The sequence below is a fragment of the Aspergillus welwitschiae genome (assembly GCF_003344945.1).
Source record: "Aspergillus welwitschiae strain CBS 139.54b unplaced genomic scaffold BDQ94scaffold_12, whole genome shotgun sequence".
NCBI classification, from domain to species: Eukaryota; Fungi; Ascomycota; class Eurotiomycetes; order Eurotiales; family Aspergillaceae; genus Aspergillus; species Aspergillus welwitschiae.
Genome location: NW_020798706.1, coordinates 518557 through 536681, shown reverse-complemented (window position 1 = coordinate 536681; position 18125 = coordinate 518557). Strand labels below are relative to the sequence as shown.

At 51.8% G+C, this 18125-nt stretch overlaps 7 protein-coding genes across 7 annotated transcripts; 6 read left to right on the top strand and 1 right to left on the bottom strand.

The window, feature by feature from the left end:
• The first annotated feature begins 988 nt into the window (after positions 1 to 988).
• Positions 989 to 2033, top strand: BDQ94DRAFT_141656 (uncharacterized protein). The gene has a single exon (XM_026765871.1). It carries the CDS (start codon positions 1563 to 1565, stop codon positions 1842 to 1844), a length of 282 nt encoding a protein of 93 aa, XP_026627544.1. The 5' UTR covers positions 989 to 1562; the 3' UTR covers positions 1845 to 2033.
• Positions 2034 to 3146: 1113 nt separating this feature from the next.
• On the top strand, positions 3147 to 3930 carry BDQ94DRAFT_141653 (uncharacterized protein; the record flags this gene model as incomplete). The annotated part of the gene is made up of 1 exon (XM_026765870.1): positions 3147 to 3930. A coding segment is annotated over exon 1 (448 nt), but the record flags the coding sequence as incomplete, so codon positions are not given.
• A 632-nt stretch (positions 3931 to 4562) lies between these two features.
• Positions 4563 to 6423, top strand: BDQ94DRAFT_20371 (cyclic nucleotide-binding domain-containing protein). The gene is made up of 2 exons (XM_026775218.1): positions 4563 to 4721; positions 4951 to 6423. The coding sequence occupies exon 2, from the start codon at positions 5062 to 5064 to the stop codon at positions 6295 to 6297; it is 1236 nt and encodes a 411-aa protein (XP_026627542.1). The 5' UTR covers positions 4563 to 4721; positions 4951 to 5061; the 3' UTR covers positions 6298 to 6423.
• On the top strand, positions 6424 to 6900 carry BDQ94DRAFT_20367 (uncharacterized protein). Its single transcript, XM_026775217.1, has one exon. The coding sequence runs from the start codon at positions 6550 to 6552 to the stop codon at positions 6862 to 6864; it is 315 nt and encodes a 104-aa protein (XP_026627541.1). The 5' UTR covers positions 6424 to 6549; the 3' UTR covers positions 6865 to 6900.
• On the bottom strand, positions 6582 to 7949 carry BDQ94DRAFT_20363 (uncharacterized protein). The gene is made up of 2 exons (XM_026775216.1): positions 7298 to 7949; positions 6582 to 7152 (listed from the first exon to the last, which is right to left on the bottom strand). The coding sequence occupies exons 1-2, from the start codon at positions 7791 to 7793 to the stop codon at positions 6866 to 6868; spliced, it is 783 nt and encodes a 260-aa protein (XP_026627540.1). The 5' UTR covers positions 7794 to 7949; the 3' UTR covers positions 6582 to 6865.
• A 385-nt stretch (positions 7950 to 8334) lies between these two features.
• Positions 8335 to 11806, top strand: BDQ94DRAFT_177922 (forkhead domain protein; the record flags this gene model as incomplete). The annotated part of the gene is made up of 1 exon (XM_026773026.1): positions 8335 to 11806. The coding sequence occupies one exon, from the start codon at positions 8335 to 8337 to the stop codon at positions 11659 to 11661; it is 3327 nt and encodes a 1108-aa protein (XP_026627539.1). The 3' UTR covers positions 11662 to 11806.
• Positions 11807 to 12513: 707 nt separating this feature from the next.
• On the top strand, positions 12514 to 13088 carry BDQ94DRAFT_141646 (uncharacterized protein). Its single transcript, XM_026765869.1, has one exon. It carries the CDS (start codon positions 12854 to 12856, stop codon positions 13022 to 13024), a length of 171 nt encoding a protein of 56 aa, XP_026627538.1. The 5' UTR covers positions 12514 to 12853; the 3' UTR covers positions 13025 to 13088.
• Positions 13089 to 18125: the final 5037 nt, after the last annotated feature.

Below are 18125 nucleotides of genomic sequence, written 5' to 3'. Positions count from 1 at the left end.
CTTGTTGGTGGCTGCTTCAGGGTCCCGGTGGGCTTCAGACATCGACTGCCTCACCACATCCGGGACATCTCTCGTAGGCGCTCCGCTGCTTGTTTGTCGCTGTGACTCCAGTGGAACAGCAGCAGCGAGCCCAGTAGTCGTAGACGTAGGCGCAGCCGACTGGATCGTGTAGGTAGGCTCCGTAGCTCCCTGGCTTTCACCCATTGGCAGACTAGACTCTGGGATCATATTCTTGGACACGGGGGGGATCGCAAAGGCACTCGCATCATAAGCAGGGCTGCCGGGGAATCCACCACTGGTGCCCTGCTCATAGCCGGCCCGGTCGGTACGGGCGGTCGAAGATATAGTGTTCGTGTTGAACGTGCTGGGATCAGGCACCTTCTCACCCGGGTTCAGCTTGATCGGGTTTCCCGCACCACTAGACGCCGGAATTGGGTTCACAGAGAACTTGTCAGCTTCGCTGGCTGGGGTAACCGGAAACGACCCGGGAACATTGGCCCTCTGCTCCAGCGGCACATCCTGGCCGAGAGCTGCGGTCGTCGAACCCGGTGCGGCCGACGAGATAGTGGGATAGTATCCATTCTGTCCATGCTTGCTGCTGGATTCCTTGGGGACTCCGGCTGCCAATGCAGCGGTAGTCGAGCCTGGCGTGACACCGGCCATAGCTGCAGTGCCGTTCAATAAAGGTGTGGTTGAGTCTTTAAGGATTTGGTCGGGATAGAGAACGTTGTTGATATTGCTACTGCCGTCGTCTTCTTCGGGAGCTCTGTTATCGGTGGTCCAGATGCCGTCAACGACGAACTGTGAACCAAAGAAGAAACAATTGTTAGTTTGTGGAACCAATGCAACGATGACGCTGACACGAGAGTCTTATAGTTTTGGGAGGGAAACATGAGAGGGGAAACCACGCCCGTCCGCGACTGGCGGCGACATGACGTCAACGCACGGCTGGAGCGTCATCGCGCGATGGAACTTGATAAGCAGGACAGGCAGGGCAAAAGACGGGCAGAGGAACGGATCCTCACGATGCGGTTCCCCATCAAAGGACGTAATCCTCGGCGGGAAGTACAAACAATGGCAAGCAAATCAGATCAGGGAACGGCTTTGCGCCATAGAGTCATGTGCAGAGTATGCGACTGCTGTCTCACCTTGTAGTGCACCTTCTCATCCGTCACTGGCAGCGGAACTTCCTTCTCAAAGACATCGCCTACGCGATCCAGTTTGACTGTCTTGCCCCAGTCATCAAATGTGCCGGTGACAAACACTTCGTTCGCATTGTACGGCCTGGTCGCAAGCGAGAATTCGCATCAGTCAACGATCAAATCCACCCAAAGTTCTAAGCTCATGACGCCGAAGAAAGCTAGGCTTTGTTCCATTCGTGCTTGTCGCTTGGTACGGAAGGTGTCGGATAGAATAGAATTTCCACAGGAAGGCCGTGGAGCGGATGATCCCCCACAATTGGAGATCTAGACGGTGGGAAAATGAGATATGTCACTTACCATGTAAATGTGTAGCTCCCCATTTTCGCGGCGGGTGGGCTTTGGATCCCCCAAACTCAGACAATGGGATGTTGGTGGGAGCAGGGACCGGTCAGTAGTAGAGACTCTAGTAAGAACGGAGAGGAAACGAAAGAGCTAATCGCTCGGGGCAGACAGGATAAAACAAAATTAAAAAAGAATAGTAGAAATGGCTTATGGAAGAAGAGGCTGGGAACGGCGATAAAGCTTGCTGGGAAGATGGGGAGGGGAGAGATGGAGCGGGGGCTGTTCGGTCGCACACAGACCGTCACCGGTCGGACTGTTTGGCAGGAAGTACTTAGAGACTCAAAAGTAGGTACGCTGTAAGAAGCCGCCACTTGGATGTCCCTGGTGTCAAATTTGATCAAGGCGAAACAGCAAGGAACAACATACACACACACGCAACGAATTTCGCCGTGGCTTATTCTGTGTCGAGGACTCGGTAATGATGAACCCAAGCAGCCTCGCGGAATACACACGGGTTGAGTCACCGTGCCGGGGATTCTAGACACTCCCAGTGGTTGCCAGCTCTCTGCCAGCCCGTGTACAACTCAGCGCAGCGACAGCTGGCATCTTATCGCGCTAGGCCTTTGCTAGTTTCATCAGAACCTTGTTAGGAATCCAAGAAATCCGTTGGTATGGAGGCTCGTGCAGGGCTGCATTCCTGCCCGTAGTCACAGCCATTCGCCTTGCCTTTCGCACAATCTTCCCAGGGGCTTCTCGCAGGCAAGAAATTCTACTGGATGAAACACGTCGATGGTACCTGACGGACCTGATCAAATCACCCACATTGCTTTACATTGATGCGTAGAGACTACACAGAGCATGAGAGCAAGTTAATTCATGTATGCACTGTGAGGGCCTGGAAAACTTTATATGGTCCGTGTAGATCCCAACCCACAGCCGACAGTACTAGTAGACTACTTACACTGCAAAACAGAAAAGTCCAGCCTTCTATCTGACTGTTGGCGAACTTGCATCAGGCACCCGCCCGCCCCCCTCCATCTCCCTTTGTCAAAAATTTCGCGCCAAAGAAAATTAGTCGCCCTGTTTATAGTTATGCTACAGTCCTGAGAATAAGAGCTGAACAAGCGCTGGAGTGGATGATTTCGACATCTTCCATCCTCCACCAACAGCACTCCCGGCGCTAATCCTAATCCAGAGAGCACGGACACTAACTAGTCTGCAAAAGGAATAGTCACAGTCAGTAATCCAAGAGTGCGATAACGGTTATTACGCTAACCTGATTAGGGATGGGAGGGAAGGTCGGTTCGAATGGAGCCAAAAGCAGCAACAAGTTCATGGATCCATGGGAGCTCTGTGTGTCTGATAGCTCTCATTGCTTGCCGGATTGGCAAGAGCAAATGTTACCTTGAACTTCCCAGTGGAGATGATGGCACTTTGACACCTCGAAGTGGCTGACGGAAGCCCTTGCCCTGTCAGAATGGTGGCTCGCCAGCAAACGTCAACGAACGGATAGTCTACCTGGCTATGACCTCAGCGAGCAGATCATCCGAACGGAAAGCAGACAGACAAACGCAAGCACCATTTCTGTTCGCCACCTGCTTCTGGCCTGACAAGCGAAGCAGACCCCATGAGCCAATTATCTCCATCGAGGCCGACCGTTGATGAATTGGGATGGGCAGGCATGATACTTGGTCGGCAGTGTCTCCTTTTTGCGTCTGCTGGCTTGAGCTAATTGCGTTCCCCGCCCCCTTTGTCGTTGGTCGGTTCAAGGGTCTGATTGTCAATCTCAATCACAGCTCCGGTGGCGCAACGCAATCCAGTCTGGCTGGCACTCTTGACTTGCCCTCCTATTCCGAATACCGCAATGTTCTAGAAGCCGCCTGGAAGCCCCTGGGCGGCGGATCGAAGCTTCCACATCTTCCATATCGCGTCCGTTCCCGGTCGACTGGGCTGAAGGATTCGGAGGTCTGGGGCCCATCGTCCACGTCTCCTTTTCGTTTTCACCTTCTGGAACACGATGAGACGGTGCTAGTTCGATCGACTACGCCCGACTATGGATTTCATTTGATAATACCTAGGAACGGAGCCAGACTATTGACCCAAGGCCGTCAGCTATTGAAGTAGTGGACTTGACTAGCGGGGTGTCCGTGACGTCGATCGAGCCGTCTGAGCCATCTTTCCCAGCGATGGAGGATCCCAACACATCCGAAAATTAGTCCGTTGCCATTAATTAAGGAGGTGAGTCTACTAAGAATGGAGGGTGGCCTGAGTGGTGGTGGTGGGTTCGACCTGGGCACCACCGGGCAGTTCTCCGAAGGATGGTGAGAGGATAGAGCCGAGCTCCTGGAATGGTATAGACTGGGAAAGGGGGGGTGAAGAGGATAATCAGAGTGAAAAAGGGAAGGGAAATGAAAAATCATGGATTCCATCTGCAAATAGAAAGTAGAGAATGATATGATCATGAGAGGACTTTTACTTAGACGCGAGTCATATAATCATCCAGTTTGGCTTTTGGCTCCCCGCCTTTTTCATGGTTCTTCTCTCCCCCCTCCCTTTTCTGCAACCCCTCCGGATCAAGTTCCCTGCGTATCACCACCACCCCTTTTCTGGTGCCATTCGATTTCTTTAAAAGCCCCCTCCCATTGAAGTGTCTAGAAGGCTTCCACCCGAAATTAAGTGTTTCTGTCATCTTTCTAGCCGGATCCCAACTCTTTTGTTATCTGCAATTCTGTCTGGGAACAGCCTCCCACGCGACCGAGAAGGTAAGGGAATCCCTCGCAAAGCTACTCTCCATTTAACTTCTGCCGTGTTGCCCCTCCAAAGCTTGCCCGGTGATTTTCCTTTCCCGCTGTTATTGTTTGTGCTTGTTGTTTCACGCTGGACTCATTTTCATTTTTTAATTGTGTATTTTATTGTCCTCTTCCTTCCATCTTTCTTCCCCCTTTGGTCTTCTGCTGTATCTACATTGCTTGGTGTTCTTCGTGAGATCTACTCTGCAAGCTTCAGGTCTGGCCCAGCTATCTGCGGGCAACAGCTCCCTCTCCGCCAGAAGAAAGCTTCAGAGGCTCCGAAGCAGAAAAACGTACCACAACGGACATCCAATAAGGCCTGTTGGACCCGATACCCACACTGTCTAGCGGAGACCCCAATCATCGATGATCTTGCTTCCCTGACTGGATCCCCCATTTCTGTTCCATCCACGGCGACCTTCCAATCTGCTGCTGCTACGACCTTCTGGTCGGTTTCCCTACCCGCCCCTCCCCTCCCTCTCTTTCTCTCTTCTTGCTTGTGCTACCACATCTTCTGCTCCCCCCCACCCCGTCCTTTCCAACCCTGCTACTACTCTTTCGCTGTCTGATGACTACTGCCCCCTCCTACTTTTTCCTCTCCTTCTCTTTCGCACATACATTTTATTTCTTCATCTGCCCGCTCGCCCCAGTCTTGCTTAGCGTCTGACCTCCTTCAGACCATTTTCGTCCTTGCGTGCCGGCCGCTTCAGTCGCCGTCTCCCGACCTTCCAACTTCCCCGCTTCACTGTGGCCGGAGCGGTGTTCTCTCCGGCCCTTCTTTCGCCAGCATGGCTGAGAGTGCATTCCCCAGCGCCCAACAACCCCTCCGGGTGGGCACAAAAGACGACAAAGCCGCTGCTTTTCAGAAGATCTCCGAGGAGGACGAATACGAGGTGACGTCACCAACCGATCCCACTTTTCGATCTGCCAACGCCGCTGCTGCATCCTCGTCGACCGGCAGCCCCTTCTTCGGTGGTAGTTATGGCGAGAATAGTGGACCAATTCGTTTCAACAGGAGTCCGTTCGACAATGGGCCCAGGGAGGAGGACGAGGAGGGTGCCGACGAGTTCCCTCCGGAAGACATCCGCCCCACGGGCGCCGCGAATCAGGGATTCCCTAATAACTACGCGCTGGGCCGCCGGACATCGGTTTCAGCAGAGTCACTGAACCCGACCTCGGCTGGCTCAGATAGCTGGACTCCCCCGTACCATGAGAAAACAGAGGAGCAGCTGTCCCGCCTGAAGACTGCGGTCAGCAGCAACTTCCTCTTTTCGCACCTAGATGACGACCAGTTCAAGAGTGTACTCGATGCTCTGGTTGAAAAGCCTATCCCAGCCAAGGGTATCAAGGTTATTAGCCAGGGTGATGCCGGAGACTACTTTTACATCGTAGAGAATGGCCACTTTGACTTCATGATCCACCCATCGGGCTCCGTGCAACCCGGTCCGGACGGCATGGGCAACAAAGTGGGCTCCGTTGGACCCGGAGGCTCGTTTGGAGAGCTGGCTCTCATGTACAATGCGCCTCGCGCGGCCACCGTCGTGTCGGTGGACCCGAAGAGCACACTCTGGGCCCTGGACCGCATCACTTTCCGACGGATTCTCATGGACTCGGCCTTCCAGCGCCGTCGCATGTACGAGGCATTCCTCGAGGAGGTGCCGCTGCTGTCCAGCCTTAAGCCCTATGAGCGTGCCAAGATTGCCGATGCTCTGGACGCCATCAAGTATCCTGCTGGCTCTACGATCATTGCTGAGGGCGATCCAGGTGATGCCTTTTACCTTCTCGAATCCGGAGAGGCGGATGCCTTCAAGAATGGTGTGGAGGGCCCTGTGAAGTCCTACAAGCGCGGCGACTACTTTGGTGAGTTAGCCTTGTTGGATGACAAGCCACGGGCCGCAAGCATCGTGGCCAAGACAGAGGTGAAGGTGGCGAAATTGGGCCGGGATGGCTTCAAACGGTTACTGGGGCCTGTGGAAGATATTATGCGACGAGCCGAATACGAATCGAAACCTGTGCCCGCTTGAGAGGCGTAATGGGTCATAAATACATGAAATCCTTGGCGAAGAGGGAGGGAGTTTTTGTGTGGGACAATGTGGTGACTGTTTCATCTCTTTCATGTGTCGTTTTATCCGCCTATCTATGCACTTGGTTGGACGGACCAGCCAGGGAAACCTGTTGGTCTCAAGATCTACAACAGATGGCTGAAAAAAAGGATCTCCTACTCATCGGCGAAACATTGGGTCGTGGTTCATTATCGGCATCGCGGGGGGTTGTGTATGTCTCTGGACTGTTCATACACGGGTTATATTCATGGCCGAGTCGCGCAGGAAGCCACAGCCCCAAGGCTGCTCACTTCGGTGGCTGCGATCGGACATGTCAGTGTGTCATCGATAAACCACCTGGGTTATTTCCTGTCTTTTGCCGTTTCTATGTTTATAATAGCTCATTGGCTACGAAGGATACATATATGGTTGACATGTACACAAGTACTTAACCGTGTCGATGGGATGCGTAAGATGATATTTATAATACAGCATAGCACTCAGAACCAGCAGTCTCCTGTATCTGTATCCGTCAATGGTACTACTTAGATCATCGCGCAACCACCAAATCACTCCTCAACACCCACTTCTCCCCCTCCCGCACCTCCTTCCCCTCATGCAGCATACACCGATCTCCATGCCGATGCAGCAGCGCCATCCCCGGCACCGGAGCCACCGACACGGGCTCCGGGTTGCGATTGAAGCGGGTCGCCTCTGGATAAAAGACGGTTTCCCCTCCCTCACAGCTCGTCAAGTAGATGAGAAGTGTCCAAGTGGTGCGGGCCGCACGGGGCGGACGACCGGGCGAGGAGAAAGTAATAGCATTGGAATCGTCATCTACGATAAGAGCAGCTATCAGCATACTGAATTACTTGACTAGGACTGACTACAGAGCATCCTTCTACGACCCAACCCTTTTCCCACCTGTGACCCCAAACATACAATAAGAAGAAGAGGAGAAAAGGAAGGGGAGATAACTCACAATGTTTGTCGAAAAACTGCCCCTTCGAATACCGATATATACGAATATTCCCGTTCAGCCCAATGGGTTCTCCGCCCCAGATATCTTTCACGTCTCGCGTCGTTTCCTCTTCTTTACTCTCCTCCTCCTCATACTCATCTCCTCCCCCCGCATTCAAAACCATCTCCTTTAACGCTGTCCCCGACCAAAGTCCCTCCGCGAACCCCTCATCCTGGATCTGAAACCGATCATTGACTCGTACTGCATCGCCCTTTTTGGGTTTGCCCGGGGTGGTGGTCAGTGGCAGGGAGGCCAGAAATGAAGTGTAGGTTTTGCAGAGCGTCGAGGGGAAGAAGTTCCGGATCAGGTAGATTTGGTCGGGGACGAGAGGGTCGAGGGTGAGAGAGGTGGAGGGGATGAGTGGGCGGAGAGGGGGCCAGTTGGGTTGCTGCTGTTTTTGTTGGAGATGGGATTTGGGGGTGGATGAGGGGGGCTGTTTGGAGGTCTTTTTGGGCATTTCTTTTGTGGGGATATGGGGAGGGTGTGATGTGTATGGTATGAGTGACGGGAGTGTGAGTCGGTGAGGAGATAGACAGATGGATAGTGAGTCAGTAGTAGGAGTAGTAGTAGTAGATCGTGGTTGCGAAGTACTATGCAGGTCGGTCTGGTCGGGTCTGGTCTGGTCTGATCTGTCCGTCGGGATGGGGAGTAAAAAAAAAGTTCCCAGGTAAGTTACTTACTAGTTCGTGGTATAGTATGGGGTCAAGTTCAGGTACGGAAACAGTGAATGAAGCGCCGTGATACGTTCCCGGGTGGTAATAACCATGCTGGGACAGTAATATTGCTGCTTCAACATACAAGTATCCCAAAAATACCGTCACGATTTGGCAGAAAATTTATGAAAAACCGACCGGGGCGTGACGGGCCCAGCCAGTCACAGGGCGAGTAGGACGGGGGCCTCAGCCTCACCGCCCTCGACTTCTGCTCCTCCTCCTCCTCCTTCCCAGCCCGTCGTCCTTCTCCAATCCCCCTCCGCCCTCAAGACCTGCCCGCCGGTCATGTCGTCGTCGCAGACCATGACAGCGTCTGCGGTGGGCCATCGTCCGCCAGATGCTGCTCCAAATATGTCGTCCGTGTACGACTACGCCCGCTCACAGCAGCAACACGACGACCAACCGCACCCCTCCCCGCCCAGCGACTCCGCAATCCGCCCTCTGCACGATTCTGCCCCCGACTCTCCTCCCAATGGCCTGTCGACCCTGTCCTCAACCACCCCTGTGGTCAAATCTGAACCCGGCGACCACGATTCCGCCCCCTCCGCGTCCGCTCCTCCAGAATCACAGTCTGATATCCGTCGTCAATCGGCCGCCAGCGCGCTGCTGGCTCAACTCCTCGGGAACCAGGTCTCGGCCGATGGGTTGGAGTCTGAGGATCATCCAATGCCGCCAGCACAGGACGGGGCCGAGCCGCCCCAAAATAACGACCAGGATGTAAAGAGTCAATGGCAGTTTGAATCGACCTCCGAACCCCCGGCTGCCCCTGCGGATTCGACCAATGGAGGCGCGGATCAATTTCCGCCGGAATCGACTGAATCGCTGGCACCTCACCAACAGGACGGGAAAATCTCCGAACAACCACCCGATATACCTTTTTCGAACCCCGATCATGGCGATAGTATGTCGATAAAGGCATCAGAGGCTGTAGAAGGCTTGACGGATCCATTACTGTTCTCCAAATCGAGTCTAGACCATCCCGATCTTTTTTCCTCCTTCGATATCACGGCCGCTCCGAAGACACCATTCGAAGCCCTGCAGCAGAATGAGATGCTTACCGCCGCCTACCTCTCGCAAAGCGCTGATCTTTCCGCCCTTGGCTATTCTGGCGGGCATTTGTCTCACGATATCGCTGGCTCGGTCGCGGGATCGGAGCCCCGAATCCAGGCATTTGCGAAGCTGGAATTCGATGACGGCCATTTTTACTGCAATACATACTCCTTCATTCTTGGACGTGATGTACGAGCGGCCCGGGCTGCGCATCAGCGCGAAATTCAGGTCCGTCAGGCGATGAGGACTTCCCGGGCTAAGAGTTCGAGTGGTGGCAACACGTCGCATACTCCCAACCGCGTGAAACATGAGGGCAGTGGCATCCTGGGAAGTGTGGTCAGCGACCGCGGTGGCATTATGGGGTTTGATCCCGATATTCCGCCTCATCTACCACATCATCTCAGTCGTCGCTCGTCCGTGTCTTCCCACGCTGAATCAGCTCCGCTGCATGCGACTCCAGCCCAGTTGCAATCGACTACCGATTACAATGCGCTTGCAATGCAGTCTTTGAACGAAGAGAACGGCGATGCGAAGCCAGTTGATGCTTTGGCGCTGCTTCCTTCGCCGGATGCGTGTCCAACCATCCCAATTCATCCCCCGGCGACGGTCGACGGTAGCGCTGCTGGGCATCGAGGGATTTCACGGAAACATGTCAAGATTGCATACAACTTTGACCGAAACCTTTTCGAGATGGAGGTTATGGGAAGAAATGGCGCGTTCATCGGCGCGGATTGGCTATCCCCAGGACAAGTAAGACCTTTACATAGTGGTGATTATATCCAAATTGGAGGCGTCCGCATCCGCTTCCTGCTTCCCGACGTGCCAATTGGCGAAACTGGAGCGGATAGAGAGGAAGAACCATTTACAGCCGAGGATGAGAAGGCTCAGGCTTCAACTACCGCCGAGAACGAAACGCCAGCTCCGAAGCGCGCATCCGATGGCTCGGAGACCAAGGAGACGCCGAAGACCACGAAGATCATCCTTAAGACCCGGGCTGAACCTGATCCGTCGCGACCAGTGCAGTCCGTTGAAGGTTCTGGAGATCCCAATCAGCAGCCTGTCCGGCGTCGTGGCCCTGGACGACCGCCTAAGGACGGCATCATGTCCAAACGCGAGCGAGCCGAACTGGCAAGAGAACAGAAGTTGGCGGCAAAGCGCGAGGCCAATGGAGGCGTCACTCCTCCGCCCATGAATCGTCCCAAGGCTGGAAAGGCACCAGCACCAACCAGTGGTGCTACGGCGGCACCCAAAGAATCAGTTGGTGCGGAGTCGCCTGGCTCTAAGCCGGAGAAGCGCAAGTACACGAAGAGGAAGAAGCCTGATGGTACGCCCATGGACTTTCCGCTACCCTCAACCGAGGGCGGCCAGTTTCCCATGGAACATCGTCCGGAGGAGTTCATCAAGGCACCTCCAGTCAAGAAGCGCAAGCCCTCGCGCTCACCGTCGCCCAACTACCCTCCCGAATCCGCCTACACGCCGGAGGATTTGGCCAAACCACCATACAATTATGCAGTGCTTATCTTTGATGCCCTCACTGAGGCTGGTACTCCGATGACGCTCAAGCAGATCTACCGCGCACTGAAGCTGAAATACCCATATTTCAGATTCAAGTGCGAAACCGAGGGCTGGACGTCTAGTGTGCGACACAATCTCAATGGCAACAGCCATCTCTTCATGCATGCTGAGCGTGATGGTAAAGGATGGTCGTGGCAGCTCCGCCCAGGGGCATCAGTGGAGAAGGAAAAGAAGCGACGCCCGTCGCCTCCTCCGCCAGCGTCGCAGCCCCCGTCTGCTCCGTCAGCTACTCCCCAGTATATGCCTCAGCTGAACCCGTCCTATGGCAATCAGCATGGACAACCTGGGATGGCCAATCCGCACTTCCAATTTCCCTCTATGCCTCCCAACCCTTACGCACCTCCTCCTCCCCCAGCTCCTGCCCCCAATCCTACTCCTGCACCTCACCATTCCAGTCCCTATCCGCCTCCTGCTCCAGCTGCCGCCTCTACACCCTTCCCGATACCGAGTCCGCTTCGCAACAACCTTCCACCTGCTTTCGCGCAGACTACGCCCTCCACTTATACCTCGCCCTATGCCTCGGATCCGCCGCCGCAGCTGGTTCAGCTGCAGCAGTCGCAACAGACACAGCCAATGCTACCCCAACCACAGCACCAGTCACCTTATCCTCCGCCTAACCCACCGTCTATGCCGCCGATGAATGCACCACCGCATCAAGGCCATCATCCTCCACCGCCGCCTCCAGGTCCACCTATGCAGCACCCTCCGCCCAACATGGGCATGGGCCACGACCCTGGCCCGGGCCCAATGGACAACTCGGAGGCGTCGTCGTTCAATGAGCGGGCCAGCAAGGCCATTGACGACTTTGAGGCGGTTTTGATGGAAGACTACGAGGATAAGAACTACATCCGGGAGGTACTTAAGAGTGCCCGAGCTCGCGTTCTCGGCAATGCCACGGATAGTTCGTTCCCCGGCGGCGAACCGAAGGACGAAGCTGTCATCCTGGATGCGCTTCGCAATCTGATCGGTAGCTTAAAGGACGAATAGTCTGCCTAGCAAGAGGCGACTATTTGCCAGCGGGAACAAGGGTCGAAACTGGGATGACGAATTTACGACTTGGGATTTGCTTTTATGCTTACGAACATACATCTACACATGGAGACCGGGCCGGTGTTAGGAGATCTGTGATCTGGGATAAAAAACATGCGCGCGATCACATAACTGGTCTTTATCTTTCATGATATTGAAACGGAGTCCGATTGTTATCATCCATTTCTGTTTCTGGGGCTTATTTTGACTGACTCACTACTACATTTCCATTGCTATTTGCTTCTCTCTCTATCTCTCTCTCTCTCTCTCTCCATCTGCGGGTTGTGTTTTTGTCTTATTCACCCGCCACTGCAGTGCTTCTCGATGATATCCCCTCCGTTCTGGACCGAGGGTCCATTTTCCAAAGTGTTTTTTCTTCCTTTCCTGTTTTGTCTCTTCCACGTCCGCGACATCCCGGACTTGCATGGATTTAAGCGCCGGGCAAGTTTTTTTTCTTCTCCTTGCATTGACTTGCTTCCACCCCCTCATCTTCTGATGGGGGGTATTCCTTCTCCGAGTATCGGAAGGAACCCATTTTCTGTCCCCTTCCGTTCTTAAATCACAAACAAAAAAGCAGCTGGAGTTATTTGCATAGACCACCAAAAAAATTTTACATTACGAATGGGGATGTCGCATACGACGGGTTTGATTGATTGACTATACTCATTACGTAGGTCTACTTATAAGCAGTAGTAGTAGTTAGTAGTTATACCATGAATGATGGGAAATAATAACTCCCGTAGTCCGGAGGGAAGTAAGTGGAGTTGACCTGCCCTGACTCGAGGTGTGATATTTTACCCCTCCCCCACTATCGATCTATCTACATCCGACTCTTTCCTATTCTTTCCTTCTGTTACTTCCGAACAGAAATAGCAATAGCGGGGTTCGTTGTTTGTTGATACCTGCAGACTTCATTCACTACTAGCTAATTACTAACTACTAGCTAATCCAAATATTATTATTGAGTTAACCTATCTACAAATTATCTGTGCACGTACTCTCTCACACTCACACACACACCTATCGGAACGAAAATAAAGGAGAAGATGGGGAAAGGGAAAGATGATTGACCCGATGACCGGATTCACCCGTGATACACTGCAGATATATTTTACATGACTGTGATATGGAGTGAGGAGGAGAAGGAAGGATGCTGTTGAGTCGAGTCGAGTCGAGTCACCGGGCCGGTCGTGTGCATATCATTCATTCCCCTCCATTCATCCGTATGGCCCGTGGAGCGTCCAGTCATCTTTTTTTTCTTCTATGTGTGTGTGTGCCTGGTACTATCGCCACTACGGGCTATCTTTGGGATGTTATTTGATTATGCGGGGTGTCATGTATGTAGGATGTCATGTATGTATGTATATGTAAACTGTCAGTTGCTGGATTGGGGGGGGGGGGGGGGGGGGGGCTATCTTTGGGATGTTATTTGATTATGCGGGGTGTCATGTATGTAGGATGTCATGTATGTATGTATATGTAAACTGTCAGTTGCTGGATTGGGGGGGGGGGAGGGGGGGGGGGGGGGGGGGGGGAAATCGAGCTGCTGGGGGGGGGGGAAAGGAAAACGGGGGAATCGGCAATGGGGGGTGGGGGGGGGGGGGGGGGGGATGACTATTATGATCTATCTGAGTGTCTCTCTATTTGATGGGTGGTTATTGGGTAGATAGGTAGGTAGTAATAGGTGTTCATTGGGCAAAATGAATGAGTAGTGGGTTGGTGACTGACTGACTGACTGGATATCAGTGATGGAATGCATGATGTTCAATGCCGGCTATCAATCATCATTCCATCATTGTGTACACTTGCGTCTTTGGTTGGCATGGGAAGGGGGAGGGGGCAAAGACTACTGATACTCTTAGTAGATCGGGCAGCGATGATGGAGGTTGGTAGGTTCGATGGATGCAAGTGGTACTTGGGAATTATCTAGTACTCTGTATGGAGGAGTTGGGGGTGTATACCCCACTTTGAGTTACTGGATCTTGCTTGGTGCAGGTGTAGTCTGGGTGGCTGGGATGTGGGAAATATATTCTTGGTACCTGACTTGGATGACTGGAGTTGTTTGACATGGTTTGGCTCGGTTGGTATAAGTATTATTATATGATTATAACTCGTATTCATTGGTTGTCTCGTTGTAAGTGAGACATTACCGGCGTGATCTTATTCATCATCCGGTGGTTGGGGGATTGTGAAACATGATAGTAGTCATGATTCGGGTCATTCATCCTGAGGTCCGGATGGGAGGGGGATATGGATGTAGGTACCGCGCTTGGGGATCGGGATGATTGGGTATCGAATTTGATAAGATGAACGGACTGCGAATGGGGTTCAACTGTTGCGGTGGATGTTGCTGTGGGAGACGCATATACAGGCGTGTTGTATATCCGTGCCTGCGGGGTTAGGAGGAAAGGAGAGCAAGACCATCGTGAGGGATATACCGGCTACTGCCAGTCCCCATCTGCAGAGTAGTCCTCCATAGTAGGAAACTCACTACTGTGTATACCTCCATTCTGAGGTACAAAGTAATCAACGAACAGGCTCCAAAATACTCCGGCCCGATCATATGCTGATCGTATTGCCCATCCTCCTGGCGGTCGGTGAGTCACCGTCTCTCAGCCCAGAAGGAATCGCAAAACAGCCTCAACTGGAAGTTGCACCTGATCCGATAAACCAGTAAGAATCGCAATCACTGTAAGGTGCCTCTTCTCAGGCACCGACCTTACGTAGACAAGCGCGTTGTTCGAGCAACCGCGGAATGTAGGCATGGAATGTGGTTTACTCAGCCACCTGACGATTAGGATGATGATGATGATGATAATGACGATGTGAGGAAGTGAGAAGAGGGTGGATGTGATGATGTAGGTGCAATGTCCCTGTCCCTGTCCCTGTCCTGTCCTGTGTTCTGCATGTGTGGTGACTTACAGTGTACAGATAGATAGTAATGGTGGGAATCTTTCCTCTCTCCCTCTCCCTCTCACACCCTGTCTGCCTGTTGTGTCATTGCGCTTATAGTTCAAAATGAGGCTGTCCGCCTCCCGGATTGGTCTCTTGAGGGTTGGTGGGTGGCATGGGACTCCGCCTTGACACAAAAGTCCTATAAGTCTGGCCCTCTTGAGAGTGAGTGAGTGAGTGAGTGAGTGAGTGGCTGACTGACTGACGGCATTGCCACTGTCGCTCCTGCTGCAGCCTTGGGTGCTTGGTGTGCTTCTCTAGTCGCATCGATTTACATGGTATCAGCAAGTAACTGGCGGGTAATCTATGTCCAGAACTTCATGACTGATGATGCCTACTATCTAGTAGTACTCTAGTTGCTTCCTTTCCTTGTTCCTTCCCAGGCCATTCATTCATCTTTCGGAAGGGTTCCATCCTCACTGGCTATAAATAATCTTCCATACTAAGTACTACTTACTATGATTATATCACTCGCCTCCTGCAATAAGCCAAGCCACAGACCGACTAGTCCCATGTACCACTCAGACACGTTTTTCTCCCCTTACCCTTTTTTTATTTTATTTTGCCGCCTCTTGATTTTTTTCTAAATTAGCACGGGGGCGCACGTCCCACCCAATTGTTGAAGCAGTTCGAGGACCTCCCACTAGCGCTGTCCACCCACAGTAAAAGTTAAGAGTACCATTACGGAGAAGATACCGCCTGTCACTTCCCTACTTGTGCTCTTAATTTTCCTCGACTTGTAACAACTTGAACTTGATCATCAAGCCAGTCAGTCAGTCATGTCCACTTTCAACCTTTCTGTGTGACGCCTTGGACTTCCTGCAGTTGCGTTTGCCTCCCTTCCCCCCATTCCATTCCCTCTTGCCTGCTGAACGATGGACAATCGCAGCTTCGCACTGCCTCCTGTTCCACTCCCCTATTCGCCCACTGGCTGCAGCCAATGAAGGGAATGACGATTGCCTGCCGGGGATTGATTGGGTGAATTCGTCACTTTTGCGCCTGCATCACTTTAATGAATGGTATTATTGGTAACTCGGTAATATAGTACTAGATACGTTGTAAACTATCAAATCTACCGAGTAGGATCTGGAATAGATAACCAGGGAGTTTAAGTTCGTTCACTAAGTAGTACGAAGAGTAGTCATGATTAGAATTAATAATCTTTCCCAAGTCAAGTCAAGACAAGACAAGACTACTATTCAGTAGTGACCGGTGGATTCGAGGAGTTTTCCTTTCTCCCCTCCCCCCTTCTTAGCCGCTAATCTAACGGTCACCACGAACTGCTCGCTGACCCCCTTTAGGGAGTAAAATCTGCCGGTAGGTAGACAAGGCACTACGTAAGTACCAGTCCTAAACAGTCTGACCGGCCGGAGCCCTCCCGCCCCAGGGGTCTCTGGTCTGGTCCCGTCCGGCTGGCTGGCCTGCCTCTCTCTCTCTCTTACTCTCCCTGTCTCTCTCTCTGTCTGTCTGTCTCTGCCGACGACGCAGGCCGTGCAGCCGATTATTGGATGGAGTTGCAGTCAAAGAGCCTTCCTTCTTGACTGACTTACTTTGACTCCCGGCCGTCCTGTCCGGTGCTGGATTTGAAGCATTTCCGCCCATGCCATCTGACACTTAATTTACAACCACCCAGTAACATGACCTCTTGCTCGTATTGCACCTGATGACTGACTGACTGATTGAGAATAAATGGTTGGTGAATCCTGGGACTTTTTTACTTGATGCCTCAGTCAAACAACAATCCATCAATTCTATTAAAAATAAAATAAACGATGGATTCATCGTTGGCCGTGCAAAGTGCTATATTAAGATTGCTTGTTGAGGGTGAGTAAGCACACCTCAACCATGGACCCGGGCTTCTCTTTCCGTTCTGGCCGCGGGTCTTTCATGGGCGAGAGAAAAGTTGCTGAGAAAGCTGGGTCTGAGATTGAAGTAACCTGGCCGTTCGGCAGCGTTACGGTGGAGGCGGTTTGGTCAGTCGGTCAGTTGTTACTGGTTAGCTGGTTGGTTCCCGCTTTTTTTTTTTTTTTTCTTCTTTCCCTCTGACCTCTTCTTTTTCTTTTTTTTCTTCTTTTCCTTTTTGATTTTTCTTTTTTACAATTTCCGTTTTTTCACTTCTTTTCTCCCTCCCTCTGCCCTTCTTCCTTCCTTCATCCTTCCCTTCCCATTCTAATTTAATTAAATTTCTTTTTTTCATTTTTATTTTTCATTTTTATTTTATTAATTTTAGTTTCCCTCTTTCATCCTAAACATGCCTTAGTCAACTCCTCCGCCCTCTCCCAAGGACGGCCGGTCCAGCATCGTCACTGGGTACTCCCCTCATCCTCTAGCTGGGCTCTAAAGAAAAATAGTAGGGAAAACTCTGAAAACTCTAAACAATTCTCCAACCCCATGAGGTGTACTCCGTGGGAAGCCGTAGTTAACTCTCTACTAGTAACATAGTACTAGTAGTTACTTGGGACTGCTTCACTCGGGTGTTGCGGCTGGGATTCTGTTTGGTCTGACAGTCACCTTGATCGTTCTGGTAACTTCCGCCTTCCCTTTGATCGTGGTGGTTGCGATTCAAATCGGTACCTGGTCTGCGTCATAAGAAATTAAAAAAAGGGAATCCTTTTGCCTCAATCCCTCATAGGCAGATGCCATTGATCTTTAATAATAATGTTAATATACATGATGTAAAAAATGGGTTATTTTATTCACTCGGGGAAGTAAGAATAAAAAAAAAAAAAATTTCTTTGAGGGAAATTTAATTGCTGTTAAACCTGATACATTTCCCTTACACTGACCTGGCCATGGGTCCATTCCGATGGTCTCTTTCCCCTAACGGAGGACTTGCCGGGAGGATCATGGACAGGAGAAAAAAATAATAATGATAATAAAAACAAAATAAGGACGGGTAGGGGTAAATAGGTTACTTTACAATGTAGTTATCTTCATTTGTTCAAAGTTACAGTATAACAATGAAAAAAAGAACAGAGTAAAAGGAAAAGGGAATATCCCACTCATTGCTCGGATAGGTAGAACAGGGCACGACATGGTGAACAGGCAGAGAAGGCTACATAATCAATGGCAAGGAACCCAGTGGATGTGTGAATGGACCACCGACTCGAATACTCGACAGACCAAACCTAGCCAGAGACAGAAACAGAAACAGAGCAGAGGGTGTATTGGTGTTACTCGTTAGTCAGAAGAGCAAGAAGAAGTGAGCCGGGGATCGTCACCTCCTCGACCCTCACTAGACTAGACTCTCTCTGACACCTCGGACCACTAAGCAGCCGCTCTCCCCTTCGCTTTTTCTCGTCGGGTCTCCTGCTTTGGCCTGTGGCTCTCGCCTTGCCTTTCCTCTCGTTCTCCGTCTCTCTTCTCCATCTTCCCACTCCCACTCCCACTCCCCCCTCTCCCTCTTCCCCTTCTCTAACCTAACCTAACCTACTTCTCCAATCCTCTTCCCCCCTCCTCTTCTCTCTGCA